At 41.1% G+C, this 21,197-nt stretch overlaps 3 protein-coding genes across 6 annotated transcripts in view; 1 reads left to right on the top strand and 2 right to left on the bottom strand.

The window, feature by feature from the left end:
• The window catches only part of ACSBG1 (acyl-CoA synthetase bubblegum family member 1), a 51,656-nt gene extending 48,642 nt beyond the window's left edge, over positions 1–3,014 (bottom strand). Inside the window, exon 1 of the mRNA XM_074880579.1 lies at positions 2,614–3,014. The gene's annotated coding sequence lies outside the window, so the exon portion shown is untranslated. The remainder of the gene's footprint in view (positions 1–2,613) is intronic.
• On the top strand, positions 2,674–8,532 carry DNAJA4 (DnaJ heat shock protein family (Hsp40) member A4). 4 transcript variants are annotated; one of them, XM_074880582.1, is made up of 8 exons: positions 2,674–2,772; positions 2,884–3,021; positions 4,704–4,884; positions 5,808–5,912; positions 6,659–6,886; positions 6,966–7,196; positions 7,744–7,844; positions 7,931–8,532. In XM_074880582.1, the coding sequence occupies exons 2-8, from the start codon at positions 2,890–2,892 to the stop codon at positions 8,147–8,149; spliced, it is 1,197 nt and encodes a 398-aa protein (XP_074736683.1). In that variant the 5' UTR covers positions 2,674–2,772; positions 2,884–2,889; the 3' UTR covers positions 8,150–8,532. The 4 variants fall into 4 exon arrangements, with proteins under 4 accessions (XP_074736683.1, XP_074736684.1, XP_074736686.1 ...); XM_074880583.1 differs by having other exon boundaries at positions 2,701–2,787; XM_074880584.1 differs by lacking the exons at positions 2,674–2,772; positions 2,884–3,021 and adding exons at positions 3,127–3,764; positions 4,312–4,503.
• Positions 8,533–9,431: 899 nt separating this feature from the next.
• On the bottom strand, positions 9,432–17,095 carry SKIC8 (SKI8 subunit of superkiller complex). Its single transcript, XM_074880586.1, has 11 exons — positions 16,928–17,095; positions 16,696–16,739; positions 16,577–16,604; positions 16,122–16,227; positions 15,083–15,255; positions 13,923–14,071; positions 13,475–13,568; positions 12,621–12,714; positions 11,863–11,955; positions 11,113–11,191; positions 9,432–9,723 (listed from the first exon to the last, which is right to left on the bottom strand). The coding sequence occupies exons 2-11, from the start codon at positions 16,705–16,707 to the stop codon at positions 9,634–9,636; spliced, it is 918 nt and encodes a 305-aa protein (XP_074736687.1). The 5' UTR covers positions 16,708–16,739; positions 16,928–17,095; the 3' UTR covers positions 9,432–9,633.
• Positions 17,096–21,197: the final 4,102 nt, after the last annotated feature.

Genomic DNA, 21,197 nt, shown 5'->3' with positions numbered 1-21,197 from the left:
AGGAGATTCTATGAGTATTTCATGTAGCAGAGATTAAAAGATAAATGCATAATTGTAGCATATAAAGATGCTGTATGCTCCCCAGGCCAGGTGAGTAGCAGCATTTTGACTTGCTTTGTGCTAACAGTGGGAATACCTATTTCAGAACCGAAGGCAGAATCCTCTGGTGGTTAAATGAAACAGGCAGTGGGATCTAATTATTCCCTGCTCCCAGTCCAGTCCTACCTAGTTGCAGAGAACAGAAATTCTCTGCTTGTTTTCCTGTTTACACTTACATGCAAATGTGATACTGTGCAAGTAAAAAGTGACATGGTGATCCATAATATTTTGTGTGGCAGGAGGGAAAGGAAGGGAAAAAACAGTCAAAGAGATCAGCTGTTCATCTGAGAAATGGGTAAGCAATCCCTGGTTAGGAACAACCACAGACTTAAGGAGGCAAGGTGTGTAGCAGAAGAAACAGAACTGAGCATATACATACTTGATCATCAGGTTGGTTAAGGAACCACCACTGTAATTGCTGAGAAATATGTCTGCATGTCTAAAGGCTGTATTACATTTATTACTAATGATGACAAATTAGATGAGTAAAATCAGCTGCTGAGGATTCCAACTCTGTTCCATAAATGCATTACTGATAAATAGGAACTGTTTTGCTTCAGACAGATAGAAGAGTACTGTATTCCCCTCAGGTACCAGGATGACTGCAGTTATCAGACTAGAACGATGCAGGAGATGCAGATGATGGTACAAAGAATATTGATGGACTGATATCTCTCCTGTTTTTATAATGCAAAACAGCAGCCCTTATTGCTTTTCCCAGTAATTCTTTGAACAAATGAGTTTGGTGGTTCCAACTGGAACCAAAGATGGAGAAAAATACTGAATATTAAAGATAAATATAACCCAATAGCTCCCTCTAATAAAAATTAAAGAAAAGTAAACAAAGCAGAAGGCTCAATCCTCTTCAGCAAAGATTCATACCAGTGAAGTTTTTGAGAACAGTTACTAGTAAGAAACCACCCATGAGTATAGTTCGTATTATGTTTACCAGTATCTACCTACACCTACGTGTGTGTTTCTACTCACAGAAATTATATACTGTCTCTTTACAACATACTATAAATTGATCTTTGAAATTAAATTCTCAGTGAAAGTCATCATGTGCTTTGAAAGCCTCTCATCTGCTGAAGCATTCTGCTACTGTAAAGCTACCAACAGACTTACAATTTCTTCTTAAACAGAAATATTATCTTCAGGACTACAGGATTATAGCTATTTTATCTTTAAAGTGAAGACCATTACTAGAATAAACTGTTTGTTTCCCTTATAAAAAGGACATATAGTTCTCAGTTTGCAAGTTCACAGAGTAATTTACTATAGTTATTTTAGAAAATAATTTCTGTATTTACTTGTCAATATGTCACAATTGAAAAACAGAGATTTACATGTTCAGCTGCTGCTAATTAAGCTTAGAAAAAATAATTGTTACGAACACTGATTTCTTTCTTGTGGTTTTGAATAGTTCCTTTCATTGGTATTTTGGGTTATTTTCCTGTACATTAGCTCTCCCTCCTTTAGTAAGTCTCCATGCTTAATATAAGCAGGAGTACACAAAGAACAGATTGCATTAATTCAATCTTCTAATAGTATTTACCTGAAATACAGTAGAAAGTTCATCATAATGGCACTAGAGCTTTAAACCATAAATATTTTTCATTCAAAATCCACACTGCCTTTTTTTTTTTCTTTTCTTTTTCTCTATTTTCCACTGTTCGACAACACAACAGGGTTCTTTGCTTCACAGTCATCTTTTTACCTGTACAGTGGTTGACAGAGCACTGCAGCCTTTGGGTTATCATAACAGCCGGAAATGTTCTCGTTTTATAAAACTGTTGCCAGGAATAAAAAACTGTTTCCTGGAATAAAAATCGGGTTGTAAGCATTTCTAATTGGAACAAAATCTGTTCTTAGTTTATAGAGTTTTTCTGTATTTTTTCACTTCTGACTTTCAGCTTTTTGTCATCCTCTATGAAAACATGCTTTTAGAGCAGTACCAGTTATCTCCTTTCACCTGAGCAGTAAATAATTAATTGGAGACCTTCAGCTGCCCGGAGAAAGATGAAAAGTAACCCAGCTTACTCGCCCACTCACAGCAGGCCGGCTTGAGGAAAGGGCGGGTAAGGAGCAGATACAGAGTAGGGGCACACTATTAGCTCAGTTAATTTTAAAATGCCCAAAATACTGAGGAACGAGGTATCAGAAATCCAATCTATTAACTACCGAGACCAACTTCTGACGCACGGCCAGCGCTCACTTCCCAGGAGCGGGGAAGTTCGTACGAGGGTGTAACCTGAATTACTGAATCTCACCAGAGAGGACGGAGGGAAAGCGGCCACCAATTAAGGCGGCTGCCGTAAAATTACACCTTAGAGCCCCAAAGTCGTGATACCGGACGGAGAAACACCGCCCCTCAGCGAGCCGCCGCCACCTCCCTCAGGAGGGCGGTGGGCGTGGCCTCCCCGGCTCGCCTCAGCCGTCACCGGCCCGCGCCCCGCGGGCTCCCGCAGCGGCCGGCATTGGCGGGCGGGAAGAGGCTCCTCCCCCTGCACGTACCGGCGGTGACGTCACGCGCGGGAATTCTAGACCGTTCCAGGGCCGTGACGTAGGGCGGCGTCATTCCAGAAGATTCGTCCGGTGCGCATATAAAAGCCGCGGAAGAGGCGGGGCAACAGCGATCGGTGAGCGGGCGGCAGGAGCGGAGCGGTCGCGGCGGTGAGCGCGGCCCGGGTGGGCTCCTACGGGGTGCCGGGCGGGGGAGGGGCCTGCTCCGGGCGGCGGCGTAACGGGGGGTGACGCCGGGTAACGCGGCGCGTCCTTCCGCAGGGCACCATGGTGAAGGAGACGGAGTACTACGACATCCTGCAGGTGAAGCCCAATGCCTCCTCTGAGGAGATCAAGCGCGCCTACCGCAAGCTGGCGCTGAAGTTCCACCCCGACAAGAACCCCAGCGAGGGCGAGCGGGTACGCGGGGGCCGGGGCCGGGCTGGGACCGGGCTGGGGCCGGTGGGCCGCCTGCGGTGAGGCGGCAGCGCTCCCGGCGCCACCTGCGGCGCCGCGCTGCGCGGGGCAGGCCCTTCCGGCGGGGTGGCGGCGGGCCGGGGCCGGGCCTACCGCAGGCGCCGCCGGGCCTCAAGATGGGCGACTCCGCCGGGAGAAGCCGGGGACCGGCAGAGCGGCGTGCATGGGGCACCGCGGGTCTTTCATGTACCGGTCGTTGTTCAGGTGGAAGGGCGGAAAGCGCGCACTTAATTTTATTTTCACATTCTGCGTTGCCTAAAGGACGGACATAATGCCCTTCCCGCAGCCTAGTGCGGGTAAAGGAAGGCTCTTGTTCCTCCAAGTCTGTAAAAGACATGTGAAGCTGGCAGCAGGCCTGATGGCCCCGCTGTGGCAAGAGGGGATGCGCTAGTTCCTCTTTTGGGACGCGGTTCCTGCCGGTCTCCCCACGGCTGCTCATCCTTAGAGAGCTCATTCGAAGAGAGAAACTCATGGGAGCTCATTTTTAGAGAGGTGTTGGTTAAAACAGGCAAAGCTGAAAGGATTTCTAGTGTTCTAATGGCCATCGTGCTGTGTCAGATGTTGCAAAGGGCAGTGGTGGATCCAGCTGCCAGCACTATTGTGCATACTGGGCTTGCACTGGGTGGACTTGTGTTCCTGAACAGGATGAGTTTTCTTCAGAGAAAATACTAATGCAGATGGACAAGGTAACTATCCAGAGGAAACCTTTAGGCTACATGTGGGTGGACTGTTTACAACAAAAATATTTTAGTTGCTATCAGCAGAGACCCACTCAAGTCCACGTGTTGCCTAGGAGGACAAATGAGCACCATAATTGGAGAACTATGGAAGATTTGAATGATAGGATTATTGATCTAAAAGCTGGTTTTATATAATACCTTAATGTAGCAATAGAAGTTCCATATTTCTGTATTTAGTATGCTAACTTACAAAACTCAAGCTAGTTAAATAGTAACATAGTCAAAGGCAACCTTTTCTGCCGTTATTTTTGGCCTGCTTTTTTGCTTACATCCCTTTACCTTGTCATAAGTAAGTTCATGTTTAAAATGGAAGTAGTCATTTTAGTAATAGCAAATTGTATTTAAAAATTGACTTAGTCATCTTAGTAATAGGACATACTTGCTATTTTTAAAAATCTCTTAAGTTTTTTGATAAAGTGGATGTTTTGATTTGTATCTATGTCCTTCTATTTGCGATGAGTAAGCAACACCAGTGTCTTAAATCTCTCTTTAGTTCTAGCTGGATGTAGCCGCTCAGCAGGCATGAAGGATCCCTGTGTAGCTGTAGAATGACTAGCACTGCTGTGGCCGTCTGGGGACCTCCAAGACTTTGGGGATAGTTTCATATCCCTTTCTAAATGGATTTGTTATAGGTGTATAACGGTTGCAACTACCACAGTCATCAAAGTGTAGTTTGCATATGCTTGTAAGTTGGATGTGACTGTATTAAGCCCACTTGTAACATGGGAGGAGGGGGGAGAGGGATAAATGGGGTGGTTTTCCTGGACAAAAGTGTACTATTATAGTCTATTACACATTTGTTTAGGGAGTTCTGGAAAAAGACAAATGCTATAGTGGCTCAGGTTACTTGGTCATAGTTGTTCAGAGCTTCTTTTTTCTTTTTAGTTTAAACTCATATCCCAGGCATATGAAGTTCTGTCGGACCCAAAGAAAAGGGACCTCTATGACCAGGGTGGGGAGCAGGCTATTAAAGAAGGAGGCCTGAGTGGCGGCAGCTTCTCTTCACCCATGGACATCTTTGACATGTTCTTTGGTGGTGGAGGCCGAATGAATAGAGAGAGAAGAGGTACACAGTTCTAAACAAGTTCTAGAAACTCTAACCATGCACTTAAGCATAAAACACCTGTGCTATGGTACTGTTGTTCTGCTAAGTGCACATAGTGTGGATATTACTCATTGCAACAATAGATCAAGTAAACTATGATTTATTTTTTTTTAGTTACTCTAGCATTAAGATTCTAATGACGTAGCCGTAGCAATCTTTCTGATGAGTTCTGTTTATTTTTTGTTAAAGTGGGTGTGGGTACTGTGTAGGGGAGGGGGAAACATTGGTAGGCTAGAGCAGTTGAATTGGACCTATTTTAAGTTCCTTTTTTTCCAGATCTGTGCCTCACTTGCTCATGTGTTTTGGGCAACTTGTTTCAAAGGACACCATCAACTTAAACTGCAGTAATGTTAAATCTCATGAAAATATTTGAAATTATGTGAAACAGTACACGAGTGCTGCCAAAAGCACAGTATGATTTTTGTCTTTTTCCATGACCAGTGTCTGTTGAAGGAGCAAGTAGTAACTTGCTGTAAAATCTTTTAAAATTATGTTGTGAAGTGGCATAGAAATTTATAGATGGGCATAATATCAACTTCTAAATTGACTCGATCTGATGAGGCTGGTAGTGTCCTTGCATCTTGTTTCAGTTAAGCTTATAAAATTAGGGGTAGGAAGAGGGATAGGGTGGCTTTAATGGTGCTTTGCTTAATTACAGCTAAACTTTATGTTCAGACATAAGTGGGTGCAGCTCAGTGGAAGCTGGTGCAGCTGCACACACTTTAAGGGGGCTGAGCTGTGTTCAAAGTTTGGAATGAACTTTACATTTCTTCAGTGAGACAGTGCATGTATGAACAAGTGTAGAAGCCTTTAAATAAACATTTATCCTTACAACAACTGAACCAGAATTAATCTTTCTCTTTTGGTTTGTTTTTTTTTCCAAGGCAAAAATGTTGTGCACCAGTTAGGTGTATCTCTTGAAGACTTATATAATGGTATTACAAGGAAACTGGCACTGCAAAAGAATGTTATTTGTGGAAAGTGTGAAGGTAAAAAAATAAGTAGTGGTTTCAAACTCCTCCAAGCTTTTTTTAAGGAATATTAGGTAGGGGGGCTGGGAATCAAGTATGGGGTTTTAAAATTTCCCCCCCTTCCCCAGGTCTGCCAGGGTATTTAATTTTTATTTATGCCTATCCAAGAATAAGGCGCTCTCAAACATAGTGGCATAAAGTTACTGTTCTAATGGCAGAATTAAACTTGCTGCAAATTATAGTTAAGGGTACCTAAATTAAAAGTATTTTAATCCGGAACTTCAATAAATGGCTGTTTTGTTAAACTTTTTAATTGCTGTGGGTGGAAGTCTAGCGTCTATTGTGCAACTCCCAAGTATCCATAATGACTAGTCTCCTTTGAGGTAAATCTTAATGAGGTCTTATATCTTAGTACTCTTAAATATTCAGTAAGCAGATTCTTTCCAAAATATTAATGGAATGTCTAGGTCTTGAAGTCAATATGCTGACAGTTTCTTGAAAACTAAGATGTATTGGGAGGTGGGGCAGAGGCTAATAAAATAAGCTGTGCATAGAAATCTTGACTTTCTTTTGCTTGTAGAAATTTCTAACTTGTGGAACATGTTTCATGCTGGAAACTAAATTCCAATTACATCTGAAATATATTACTGAACTCTTTAAGTTGCCCTAAAGGTGCTCTTGAAGTCAATGAGTTCCAGCCTGACTACTGTAGAGTAACTTTTTTTTTTTTGAGACTGAGATCAGATTTAACTTTTTTGTTAAAGGTTATGGCGGAAAGAGAGGGGCAATAGAAAAATGCCCTGTGTGTAAAGGAAGAGGAATGCAAGTTCTAGTTCAGCAGATCGGACCTGGCATGGTACAACAAATCCAAACTGTGTGTCCAGAATGCAAAGGCCAAGGTGAAAGAATAAATCCGAAGGACAGGTGTGACAACTGCAATGGCTGTAAGGTTGTAAGAGAGAAAAAGATCATAGAAGTTCATGTTGATAAAGGTAAGAACTGTGTATTTGTTCTGTGTCCCCAATCACAGTCTATAGTTCTGCAGAAAATAAATAGGTTTCTTTTCTCCAGGTATGAAAGATGGTCAGAAGATAGTTTTTCATGGAGAAGGTGACCAGGAGCCTGATCTGGAGCCTGGTGATGTTATAATTGTGCTTGATCAAAAGGATCACAGTGTCTTTCAGAGGCGAGGGCATGACTTAATCACAAAAATGAGAATTCAACTCTCAGAGGCTTTGTGTGGTTTCAGAAAGACCATTGAAACTCTGGACAACAGAGTTCTTGTCATATCATCTAGGCCAGGTAGGTCTTAAAGAGTTCTGAGGCTATATAAACTGCTTGCCTGTTTCATTGTGCCGGAACTGGGGTTTTTTTGGGGAGCTTGTTCTGTTTGTTTTTTTTTTTTTTTTAACCAGTTCATGCAACAGACTCAAATGACACTTGCAGTCATTTAATTTAGTTGGTTCTTTGTCATTCTCGTCATTCTTTCTAAAACATCTCATGTAGAATTACAGCTAAGGGTGTCAACTGTTTCTTAATAAACTTCAGCCTCAGCTGGTGGATAGCCAGGAAAATATTCAAGAGGCCAGAAACTTAAATTCTATCAGATCATCTGTTAATTCAGCCTGAAAGCTGTGCTAAGAGAAGCTGATTCTTTCACAGCAGAGAAAATGGCCTAAATGGTCTTCTGTAGAGCTTGGGTTTAGTACTTTTCAGTCTGCAGCCTTTTCTGTGAGTTGCTGGGTCACCTCCCTGAGATGCAGTGGGAGCACTGCTTGTGTGTAAACCTGCTTTTCATCGTTACGAAACGTCTGTCACAAGCTTGCTTACAGCTTTTCTCTCTGTGTAGGTGAAGTGATAAAACATGGTGACCTAAAGTGTATCTACAATGAAGGGATGCCTGTCTACAAATCTCCAATGGACAAAGGCAGCTTAATTATACAATTTCTGGTAAGTTTAATGCTTTTCTGTAGCAAACATATCCATGCTGGCATCAGGAGTAATTATTTATTAAAAAAATAAACGTAAAATTGTAGGTCCAGTTCCCAGAGCACTACTGGCTCCCAAGGGAGAAGCTGTGTCTGCTGGAGGCTCTGCTTCCTCCACGAGAAGATGTTATGATTACAGACGAGATGGATCAGGTAGACCTGGAAGATTTTGATCCAAGTGAGCAAACCTACCGTAACAGTGGGGGAGAAGCATATGAAGAAGACGAGGAGGGTCCAAGAACAGGAGTACAATGTCAGACATCTTAAAGCAAGGTGGAATGGATGTCATCTAAATGTAAATTTTCACAATGAAAACTGCATGGCTGTAATAGCCACTGCTTGTGGTTTTTGTGTTCAGCAAATTGAGTTGCTGCGCTGTCAGTTATCACCTTTTTGTAACTAATTTATATTGTGTTCTTGTAGTCTTTATATAAAATGTCGCACAGCTGAGAACCGACCGAGTTGGTATACATTTTCCTTTGCTGTGAAGGTTCTCAATTTATTTCACCTATGCTATTTATATAAGACTTTGGCAATATTGATAGAGGCTAAGTGGAGTGTCTTATGTAAATACTTTCATACTGGAAAATTAATTTCATAGAATAAATCATAGCAGAAATAACTTCTAATAAATAGAACTCTTCACATTTTGTCATGCTTCTCTTGTACTTTCTAAGTCATGCTAGAACCCTCTTTATTTAAATAAGTTTCTCTAAGCTCAGACTATCACCTGATCAGGATTGTTCTCCATATTCAACTTTGTTAGCTGTAACACTAGTACCTGTCTCATTTTGTATTTCAGAACCATTTTGTGCATGCCCCACTCATTGCATAACATCATTCCTCCCTCTGTTCCTTTGCTGTAGTAGTGTTTCCGCTGCTGCGCTCTATGTAAGTGTAACTTAGAATTTTAAGGTATCCTAACGTGTATAGTGTGTACCCTACATACTTCTAATATACATACAGGTAACTACTTAAGAAGATTTTTTTGATCTTTCAGAAGCTCCAGCTCTAGATCTCAGCCTTCCCTAGAAGGGGTTTTTACTTCCTCTTAGGCACTGTGTATTTGGGCCTTAACTAAGATGAATAAAACAAAACCACCTGTGTTTGGTATACTGCTGCTCTTCTATAACATGACAAGATACCATCCTAGAATGATAACATTAAAGCTTTTTTCCTTTTATCTGTTTTCTAGTAGAATTTGTACTAAGTCAGGGTTGGAAACAACTAGCACCCTTTAGTGAAATTAAACCATGATGAATGAGCCGTGTGTCACTGTACAATTGCTAGAACAGGTGTTCAACTGATGTGACCCTCCTGCACTCATGGGGACAACCCCAAGAGGGAGTGCAGGCTCTGGCTTCCCCTGCCTGCAACACAGAGCCTCCCTCACTCTGTCTTGTGCTAAAATAAGCTGCTGTGAGACTTGGTCAACCCTCTCCAGCTCCAGTCTATTTATGTATAGAGGCAGGGGAGATTAACTGAGCAGTTACTTCACCCATGACTGCATATTTCCAAAAATACATTTTTTCCAAGGATCAGACACAAGTTACTGGCATCTGTAACTTTTATTTTAAAAAAAGTAAAGCTTTCTCTCATGCTAAACAAAATCGAAATTACATATAAACATACCCAATTTTACAGATCAGCATTACTAAAATGCTTTTGTAGTACTGAAAAATTAATGTAAAAGGACAGTAGTATTACTGAAAACTGCCACAAGGTTAGGCAAAGAGTCTGAGTCAAGACATTTAAACTGGACAGTCATAAATATGAATTTCTTGGTCATCTCCAACAGATACAATTTTGGACCCACTTCCATTGTATTTCACTCCCCAAACCTGCAAACAGGACATACACAAGGTTATCAACGGGAGACAAAAGAAAAAATTTCTTCAGAATAGTTGTATTTATTGACTAGAACAAGCAGAAGGAGGAGGATTAGTTAGGATGAGTTTATTAGAGCTGGTCCAATTACAGCTTCTGCTTTAACAGCAGCTGAGGCTGATGAACCAGAGCAGGACACTGCCATCTAGTAGCCTGACAAGTTCTTGGATTCCACTCCTACTGACAATAGATTATGCAATCTAAAGATACTGGAAAAAGGCTGAAAAGTGCCCCAGTTCACATAAATCAAACCAAATATTTTCACTCTTCCCCCTCCTGTCTTCCTTGTGGAAAAGAGTATTTTACAGTGCTTTCAGGAAAGCAAGAGAGGAAGTACTTTTCATGCAGACTGACACATCATGACAGACTGAAGAATGATCCAGTTTATCCTTGGGCTAAATGAGCCATTTGCTTACTAGTGCAAAACAGGAAAAATTCAGGTCAGTCCTCTGACTTAACTTAGAGTTACACAAACTCTGAACTGGCCCCGTCTCCACCACCAGGATGACATCAGGAAGAGTGAAGGTGACCCAGCATATTAACATGGGATTGCAGAATGGGTATATTTGCAACAGCACATTTTGGGGAATCTCACACCATTTTGCATTAATACCTAAAAACCAGCCTTCTCAAGAACCAATACATCTCTGCCACAAATTTATATACAACAGTTAAATAACACTGGAAATCCAATTCTCCTTGGTACTTCAATACTAAAACCCCCATACCTGTAAATAACTGAAAAGAAGGTTACCAGAAAAAAGTACTATGGAAAAAGCTCAAAATCTGAGAATTTCCTTTGTTAGGTCTTCCTCTATGATCCATCAAAAATAGCATTGTTTATTTAACACCTAACATTTGGAAAAAGAGTAATTTGGAAGATAACTAATTTCCTCTTCCCTCATGGGTAGCTATCACTGAGGAAAAAATAAAAAAAATAGGGTATTACAGACATTTGAGGAGGTAAAAGTCCCAAGTTTCAAGGATGCTTTCAAGCATCTTAGGTAATTCCATCCTTTTAAATAAGTATTTTTCCCCCTTACACATGCAGATGCTGTGCAAGTGATAGTAAGACCACAGACAAAGATAACAAGAGTCTGGTAAGAATCCTTTTGGCGACTCAGGATTGCCCTTATTTGGACCTGAAAAATGTAATTACTTGGAAGGGATCAACCTATGTGCTTGGAGTATTAGTTCAATAGTAAGTGCCAAATAATAGCGAACAACTTTTAAGATTACATTACAGCAAGCTAAAGTCCAACCCTGAAGCTGCAGCCCTCAGCTGAAGCACAAATGTGCACAACTACAGTTCTGTGAACACAGAGACCTAGATAAAGCAATACCTGATCTTGGTGGTCAAAGAAAGTATGAACACAGGTTCTCGTTCCAGCATCCCAAACTTTTACACTTTTATCAGATGAACTGAAAGAAAAATAATATTGATCAACATTTAAATTCATAGATTAACTATAGTTTAGTGCAAAGCTTAAAAGATCTCGTACAGTAGACATAAGAAACCCTCCTTCACCCATCAGTACACAGGAAAGTAGTAAGGAGTGCATCTACTGCCAGGTTCCAGTTACCTTGAAAATACATTTACTGTTTCAATATCTGCAACATGAAAACGAAGACTCCCATTTTAGCCATCAAATTCTTTGAAGCAAGTTCTTTGGATAACTCCTGCTACACACTCCTGCTCCTACAGTCTCCCAACTGCCTGAGGTGTTTTAAGAGTTAACACTAAAGTTCAACTAGATTAATGTACTACTTACTATTGGGTTGTACTTTTTAATTCAACAGCAATTTTTCAGCTATTTAGAATCAAACTGCCCTTAGGTTTAGATGTTCTTCCCTTATAGGGAACTACACTGCAGTGTAGTTTTTGCAGTGTAGACTTACACTATAAAATACTATTCACTACAACCGGTATCATCAGAGATTGGCTCCTGAGTCTAATTGCAATGTATCTTATTCCATTACAGATTCCATTGCAATTCATACGCCTTTACTTTTTACGATCCATCTCCCTTTATAAATATAAAAATTACGTATTTTTCTTCAGTAAGCAAAACCAAGTTAAAAATCCTCAATACCTGGAAACAAAATGGGTATCATCTGGACAAAATGCTACATTTAATACCCACGATCCATGACCACTTAATGTGCCAGCCAAGTTTGCATGTTGCCTGTGGAAAGAACAAATTTTAATATTTGATTTGTGAATTCCAGGGAAAGAGCAACAGGAATATACTCTAGCTAGTGCAGTCAGGAATGGTTCAATGCAAGGTCGTGGAAGGTGACTTCTGGACATTTGTTCATCCAAGCTGTTACAACAGATTCTGTTCTTCCATTTCAAATGGTTAACATAAAAGGAAGCCACTAAGATACACTGGTGGACAAAACAGTTCCACCATGAAGAAGGTAAAGTAATGCAGGTTTAGGGGAATGAAGATAACTGAGGCTGTGCCTCTTCCTCTCCAGGGTCTTCCAAGTTTTTGCACAATGCAACAGAAATAGGTCATAATTTCTTGGATACAGAACAGATGTTTAAGATGGGTAAACACAAACACACAGGACAGATACACAAAACAATTAGCCTGTTGCCTACAGGGCAAATATGAGCAAAGTAATTTGTTTTCATGTTAAGGCTGTCATCCACCTATGCACTTTTTAAAAACTACCTAAGGGTGTAATATTTTATTATTTATTATTTAAGATTATTTATTACATAAAGAAGTCACCAAAAGCTGAAGCGAATTATGGAGAACAGAGGATTTGATAATTTCTTACAGTATCAGCCCCTCTGAATAGTTATTTTCCTGTTAGCATGTCTTGCAAAGTAACAACTTACACATCGTAGATTTTGATATAGCCGTCATCTGAAGCAGTTACAAGTAACTGCGAATCTGGAGAAAATGTCAGTGAACGAATAGGCATGGCATGACCTGAAATTCAAAGTTATATATGGCTTAGAATGTAGCTATTCCTCTTGGTAATGACAGTACTTAAGAAGCTACACCAGACAGCATTCCCTGTTAAAAGAAAGCAACCTCTGAAGAGTCTTTCTCTCTATGCCTCGACAGGCTTCCTCGCACAACATGGAATTGAAACTGACAGTAATTCTGAGCTTTGAATGTTAGGGCACGTCCTCTGCAACACAAAAATATTTTTTCAGATGTGGATCTTTATTAGAATTTCATATTAAGTGACTGGATTTTTTTAATTAACATATAACTGGACAGAAACTGCACAAACATTAAAAGCCCATTTATCTGTTAGAAAAATGCATGTCTTCTACAACAGAAAATGCTGTTATTTTTTAAAAAAGGAATAAATTGCTATAAAACTGATACCATAGCAAAAAGAAAAATCATACACATGGCAGCACACATTTGGCTTAGCTTCATTCACCTTGTACTGCACTGCAGTACAAGAAGGAACTGCAATTTAAGGACTTAGTTAAGCATTACTGACTATATCTTTTAAGATAGGCATTTATGATGCAAGCCTGAGTTTACAGTTTGCCTCTAACATTTTAAGTGGTTTAAGTTACAGCACACTAAATGATGCTTCTGTCCATTAGACAGTATTTAGTTAACTCATTTATGCCATGGCTGTTGTATCTTATTCTGACTTGCGTTATATCCTTTACTTTGTTGAGGAATGAAGCCAGAAGTTGGGTATTGCAAATGCACAAACAATTACCTTCTAGCGTATGCAGAAGTTTTCCAGTTGCAATATCAAAAATATTGATAATGCCATCTATCGCTCCACTGGCTAAGTATTTTCCATCTGGACTCTGTAATAAAACACAGAAAGTATGCGTTTAACAACTGTATGTATTTATCCTATGTACCTCCCTGACATTCTCTTGGCAACTTTCCACAAATACAATCTGTGCAAGATACCTGGGCTCTAAAAATCCTGAAGACTTCAGCTGACTTATTCACAATATGTCTATAAGCAAGATCAAAGTGTATTTTCCATATATGCAGGGGGGGAATGTCATACAGGTTGTATTTGGAACTATCAAATTATGGCTGTCTTTTAGTATTGTGTAGAGATAAACTGAAATGGAAACAAAAGTATCTGATTTACAACATATCACAGCAATAGCAACTTCACATAAGAAATTATCAATTGTGCTTCTTACATATGCAATGCTAAGGATGAACTTTCCTCTCGTGTCCAGAGAATATTCTTTCTTTCCGGTTTCAACACCAAAAATATTTACTTTTCCCACATGACTTCCTGTTGCAAGGTACTGGGAATCAGGTGAAAAAGCCAGGGACCAAGCATCAACTGTATCAGAAAGAAAAAAATCAGCTAGCTGAATACTGTTCCTGGTTCTTATTCAACAATGTCAGTTCTGTATGTATCTGTTTAGACATTTAACCCCTTAACTACTCTTAATACTCTAAACTCTACTACACTCTTAAGAAGAGTGTACAAGCTCATGAAAGTTAACTTCCTTCTATGTAATTAATGGAGCACAGCTTGAGCCATTTATTTCTGTTTAGTGAAAGCTTACATTTTCTAGTAAGACCTTGAGCTTATTAGACCCTCCTGTAACAATAAATTTAGAGCAACACTAGTATCTAGCAAAGCACAGAAGACACAGGAAAACACAGATATACAAATGTAATGTAGATCAACATTCCTTGCAATGGAATTGTAAAAAAACATACCTTTTTATAGCAATATAATGTATTTATCTGGCACAATGTATTTCAGTTTTTTTCTATAAGCTTAACTACCTAAACCACTGCAAGACTGTTCTTAAATTAGGGATTGCCAGTGGACCAATGATACATTTAGAATAAGATCTGAGGTCCTGAATTCCAGCTTGGAGGACGTAACATTGATCCAGACTTCAGCTTTACTGTGTTTTGACTTGCTCCCTCAGGATTGGATGTACTGCACAAATAAGCATCACATATATGGCTCAAATTCAGTGCAGTGCAGTGCTTATGAAGAAAGTCCAGAATTTATTTGTAAATCAATTTGAAGAAGCATTTGAATTATTTTTTAAAATATCCTTTTATCAATACATCTGTAAGAGCAAGCTGGTTTCCATTCTGCTTTATGCAAAAAACATGTCTAAATGTATATGAGAAAGCTTAAGTAGTGTGAAAAAATAAACGTAAGATTGTCTGATACTACTTTGAGTTCATAAAATCACTAAGATTTTTGCAAACAAAGATTTTTTTTTTAAAAAGTCATCTCATATACCCTAATTATACACTGTACAGTATTTACTATCTAGAGTAAGTACACTTCTTACGCAGAGACGGCTTAACACTGGTGTCTTACCAGGACCAGCATCTATCGACTTGATCTGTTTGCCAGTTTCTAAATCCCAAAGGCGAATATGGGCATCTAGGGAGCTGGATGCTGCAATGGAGCCTGTGTGGCTGATATCCACAGACACCACACCCAGCTGGTGACCTTCCAAAGTCCACTGTAGATCCAATTTTTCATCATTCCTTTTGTTCAAGAGAAAGAAAAGCCTAGTTATGAATAGCCACAGGTACTTAACTGATCTCCAACCTCAGACAAAACAAGACAACCCACATTTCTCCATTTTGTTCAACAAAAGGGGAATCCAACTTCACTCATGAAATGTGGCGATAGCTACGCACAAATTGCTCTCTGTACTTAAGGGAAAGAACTGAGAAGTCAATTGTTTACCATATTTCTACAAAGCACGTACTTCATCTTAAGTAAGCAGTCTCACTGTCCATTACAGTACATACTTACACAGCAGACTGTTAAGCCATCAGCAAAGCATGAAACGCAATGACCAACATTTTTATAATCACCACAACAGAGCTACTCGTGTCATTAAAGTGAACCACATACTTAATACTGCTTTGGCTAAGAGAACAATTTCTTTGCAAAAGCACGCTTCAGTGTCACTTGTATGAGGACTTTTTTTTTTAAATAAAAAAGGAAGATGTCATTTCATCTTTTTTTCTATTCCCATTATTCCCTTCACAGTACACATGCTCCCAATGCATTGTCTCATAAAAAGTTGCACTTCTAATACTTTGGTTTAGAAATACATCAAGTTGTACTATCCTCTGGAAGACAACATGTAAAATTTGATGGGCATTTTCAGAAGGGTTTGCATTCTTTGAAAATTAAAGCACATCAGAATGGTGCCACTCCAAGAGAAATCACGAACTGATGAAGATAAGCTTGCTCAAGAGAACAGTTCTGTGTGCCAGACTACCCCTTCCCTGATGTAATTTCTAACATCGCTGCAGATTATAGAAATGCCAGACTGCTGTATCTCCATACTAACAACTTCCAAGGCTTAAAACTGGTTAATAGGGAGCACTCCACTTACCACTTCCAGACCTTCACTAGATCATCCAAAGAACCAGAGATCACTGTTTCAGAACCATCATTTTTATTTTTTCCCCAGGCAACTGACCAAATGGCATCATCATGAGCTAAAAGAGAATATAAGCATAGAAATTAAAAATTAAGTAGTTTCTTTTGATGGAAGACAACTACCAGCTTTGGTAATGCTAAAATTGCTGATTGTAACGTTGGCAATAGACCCCTTCAGGTCTATCAGCACTCCAAGAGCCTTGTCACTGTCTTCATTGTTTCAAAACACATGATGTATTTTGTTCACCAAAGCCACTGTTGAAAAAACAGCATAGCCATTTTTGAGTTATTCAAATTTGTATTTAATATAAACTTAACCCATGTCATCTCACAAGTATATCTGCCATTACCAATTTTACATCATCCAAGAAGACCAATATTATTTAATACATGTTAGTGTTTTCTCACCTTGCTCTTGCTTGAAGAGAATACCGTACTAGAAAGAAAAAATAATTAATATTATGTATGAGCAACCTAAAAAAAATCAAGCGAGCAATTAGTTTAATTAAGGCTGTGTTTTTATTTACCTGTGTAGTCATGTCTTTATGGAAGCAATCTTAACAGGAATGCTCTGGAAGGAGAAAACCCATTAGGCTCAGCAACAAGAGTGCCTGGAAGGAGGAAACCCGGCAGGCACAGGAGGAAGGCCTGAGGGAAACCCCCGCTCGCACGGCCAGAAGCGCCCGCCGCGCAAGGGCCCAGCACCCCCGCCGCCGCCTGCCCTCGGCCCGCCGCCGCCTCCGCCCTCCCTCGCGGTACCGAGCCGTGCCGAGCCGGGCCGTGCCGTGCCGAGCCGAGCCGAGACGAGCCGAGACGAGCCGGACAGAGCCTCCTGCCCGCCGCCGTCGCGCTGTGCTGACGCCTGCTACCACCGAGAGCGCGGCCAGAGCGCCTCTCCCCGCAGCCCTTCTCTCCGCCACAACACCGGGGAGGGCTCCGCCCTCGCGCTCTCTAGCGCCGCCGTGTGGCCAAGGAGGCGCCCTTCGCCCTATCGGTCCTGACGGCCGCTCGCCACCACAGCCCGCCGCTCGCCGCGTCCTCAGCGCCGCGGCTGTCCCGCAGGGACGAAGGCAGCGCGGTTAATTCCCTCCGGCTTTCACGGGTCGCCCTCACGAGCCCCTCCGGCGGCAGCAGCTCCCCGGGCAGCGCGCGCCCCGCCGCGGCCCGCCCCACACTCGCCGTCCCGCCGCCGGGCAGCGCGGGGGCCGGAGGGCCGGCGGCCCAGCGCCCGGGCCCCTTCCTCAGGGGCTGCCGGTGAGACCCGAGCCGCTGCTGTCGTGGGCTCCGCGCCCAGCCGTGGTGCCTGCTAGCTGATGGCTGCAAGTTGAGGCCTGTAACAGTTAGAGGAACTAAAAGATAAGAGAAGCATTGCATTATACCTTATGTGGTCATGTTGTACCCAGTTGTGTATACCTGGAAGTCTCAGAGGGGGGAATATTAAGAAATTCTTTCACCAAACAATGTTTAACTTTGTATTTAACAAGGCCTGAGTGATTAAAATGCACAGAGAAGACATCCTAACCTGAGAATAGATACATCCTGGCAGAAATGCTCAAACGGCAGATAAGAAAGAACATCCTGGCCAAACAGAGTTGGGAAACATCCAAGGAGAAGAAATTGTCCTCAAAAGACTCGTGACCATAAAAGGGAAAAAGGAGTAGGGGTCTAACTTCCCAAACAACCACCAACGACCACCCGAGACCCCTGCACGTGCGTAGTGCAGTTTTGCAAAGCCAGAATTATGTAAATGAAGTAGAGAGGCAAAAAAGTGAAGACTTCTTGCAAAATGTATGAATATTCATGTCTTAAAGGTACGTAAAGGATGAACTTTTGTTTAGTGTATGCACGTTAAGTGGAATGATCCCCCGTGCATCCAGCGCTGCAACAAAGAATGCCTGCCTCCTAAAAACTTCAAACTGAGTCTTAGAGGGTTCTTTTGAGACCGAATTTACGGTAACGGCCACATGTCTCTTGCTGTAGCCCTTCACAGCCCTTCATCTCGTCACGCTTACTGAGGCAACGAACCCCTCGGTCGAGGGGCCAGTTCCTGCTGTTGTAGCCGTCCAGAAGCAGTCAGCATCTGTTGTGTCTGATACAAATAACAGTAATACCCTTCGGTGCTGCGACGGCAGCAACAATGCATACTGTGCAAAACATGAAGGCCTGAGGACTGTGTTCAAGTCTGCCCTCTCAGCAGTGTTGGAAGTTCCTGACTGAAAATTGCAGCTGCCTGCCGTCTGTTAAAGAGGTGGAGGAGGCATGCCAACCAGTCAGGGGAGACAGCACAAAATTTACTTACCTTGGGTCACTTTATAAACAGCTGGCTCCCAGGATCCTGAAGTTGCAGTAAAAGTTGAGCAGTACCGCCCATTTCTCTAACCACAGCACAGGCGGCCTCTTTAGTTTCATTGGAGAGAGAGCAAGTTTCCCTACTAATCATGTTTCAGAAAAAAAAAAGGTATGACTTTTTTGGAAGCTGAGTTTTTTCAAGTTGCTCTCTCTGCTTGAGTTAGAAGTGGAAAAAACGTCAGAATTAAAGTTCAGGAGAATAAATCAGATTCCCTGAGGCTTAAAATTAAAGACTGGCCTTTATCACTGGCCTTTCACAGCTTTTAATCATTCTTTATGTGTACACAAAGCTCTTTGAGATCAATAGAGCTTGTCTGAGTAAGCGAAGTAACAACCAAAACAGGAATTCTAAATGTGTCTTAACACAGTTCTGCAGTCAAGAATGAAAATCTGGGTAAAACTCTTACATATAATTACATAATCCTTAGTTCTCTGTTTAGATTGAGCTTTGAGAGGATTTTAAGGCATACTGCTTTAATATATTGCATTTCAGAAATGCTCGTTTTCTTGTTAGCAATGATGCAATGGTAAACATTTTCCAAAAGTAAGATAAATTATTCCGATTTCTGTTTCTTACCAGGATTCTCCTAAGAATTCTTCCATTTAAATTTGTACTTAAAATGTAATACTTTCACCTTCTGTTCAAATGATCGGGATTTGGTTTTGCAATTCTATATAGAGTGCTGCAGTACTGTAATACAATCTTTGACAGACAAAGTATTTCTAATCCCTCCAGAGTTCTCACATCACACAAAGTTCTTCTACGCACTAGTTTTTACTTTGTACATGGAACACCTTAGACCTTGATCAGAAAAGATTGCTATTGTTCTCCTGCAAGTGCAGAGCAAGACTGTGGGTTATTTCCTACATCACTTATGACACAAATCTATATTTGTTAGAGTGAAAGCTGATTAGATGTTGCTTTGCTGCATCAGGAGGATAATCCAAAGCAAAGTGTGCCACATGTTTGATTTATAGATATGGAATAGTAACTGAAAGCATGTTTCTATGTTTGTCCTTGTTCTGGAGCACTAACACGCTTTGTATCTGTGTGGATATTTCAACCCTGATCGGAATAATACTTTAGGAGTGCATATGTGTTTAAATGCCAGCTTTTAAAACAATGTTACAAGGGAAAAACCTAGTGTATTTTAAAAGGCGTGATCATCCTGATATTGTGCTAACACATAGAAGTGAATTAGGTCAAGACTTTGAGATGCCACATAAACATCACAAAAGGCACTTCCCAGCCCAAAGCTCAGTTGCAGAGAACAAATTGAGAGCAAAACATTTTAGTTTCAAAAATAATACACTGAGTGCCTTTGTGGCCAGCTATTGCAATCACAATTCAGATCAGCATTCACAGTTCAACACCCACCCAGCCTTACCCAGAAGACGAATGCCAAGTAAGCCTTGATTTATTGAGGTCTTGAAGACACAGGAACCTCTGTGAAATAGTAAGACTAGATAATTGACTGGGAGCTTCAGCTCTGCAGGTACATACACACTACAGCATTCAAATGTTGTCAGACATGTCAACTCCTCTCCCCGCTCCACACTAAATAATTCATTTATAGTGGGTTTGAGGAAAATGATAATGGCATTTGAAGTTATGTGTGGTGTGTGCCGAAGTGTGTAATACATGAATATGTATTTTCATGGTTATCAAGATGGAATGACCTTGTCAATTTAGGAAAGGGACTGTGTAACATAACTGTACCTGCAGAGGGCTGGATTCAATTACAGGTCCCTTTCAGGGCTGATCCATCAATTTCAGGTTTGATTTTCCATCTTAGGGTTCAGTGCAGGATCAGTCACGGAAACCCACAGGCACTGCAGAAACAAAGGGTGACTTCTCACAGAGCTGGGAGTCTGCGTGCAGATTTATACCATCTGCCCATTGTGGGGCAGCAGCATCAAGATAATCTCCACCTCTTTCCAGTAGCAACGGGTTGGCATTCACAATGAAACATTAATCATTCTGTGTCCTTCTGTGTCTGGGGACTCTGAACAGTTGTGGCAGGAGCAAAGAATCCTCTGCTTATGTTGCCTGACAAGCCTCTAGGAAACCATTAAGGGACTGTGTTCCTGGGAGTGAATTGGACTGGCATTTGCTCATTCATTTCAGGTATCTGTCCCCTCCATCAAGTTCCAAGAAGACAGTTACTCACAGTACGTATACCTTTTTCTTGAAAGACAGTGTATAAACATGGATAATGCACCCATCAGCACTGTAGTGCATTAGCATTGGGGTAGTTGAGGCAAAAGCAAGAGCCACAGAAAACCAGATCCTAATACAATCTACAGTTCAACTTTTGAAATGAGTCTGGTTGCTTGTGTGCAGATTTGATACATTTTCAGCTTTTGTATGTTTTCCTCTGCTCACTTATTTCTTTGTTATATCTTTTCCAGTTGCAGTCCCCTTTCTTCCCTTTTCTTGCAACTTCATATTCTTTTTCACTGATAGGTTTGTCTTTGATGGTCCCAAGCAGCTAAACTGGGATCTGGAGTCGAGTATAAACCTTCCTGAAGTTCACAGAGGTTCAAATCAAGACTTTAATGGTTTAAAACCATCTCTTGCCTTGTTTTTCACAACATCCATTGTAAAGGCACTGCATGTTCCAGGTGATGGCACCGCACCCAGCCGCCAGACTTTATAGGATATAGAGTTGGAACTACA

The sequence above is a fragment of the Strix uralensis genome, chromosome 11 (genome assembly GCF_047716275.1).
Source record: "Strix uralensis isolate ZFMK-TIS-50842 chromosome 11, bStrUra1, whole genome shotgun sequence".
Taxonomy (NCBI): Eukaryota; Metazoa; Chordata; class Aves; order Strigiformes; family Strigidae; genus Strix; species Strix uralensis.
This window is presented reverse-complemented; position numbering and strand designations above follow the sequence as displayed.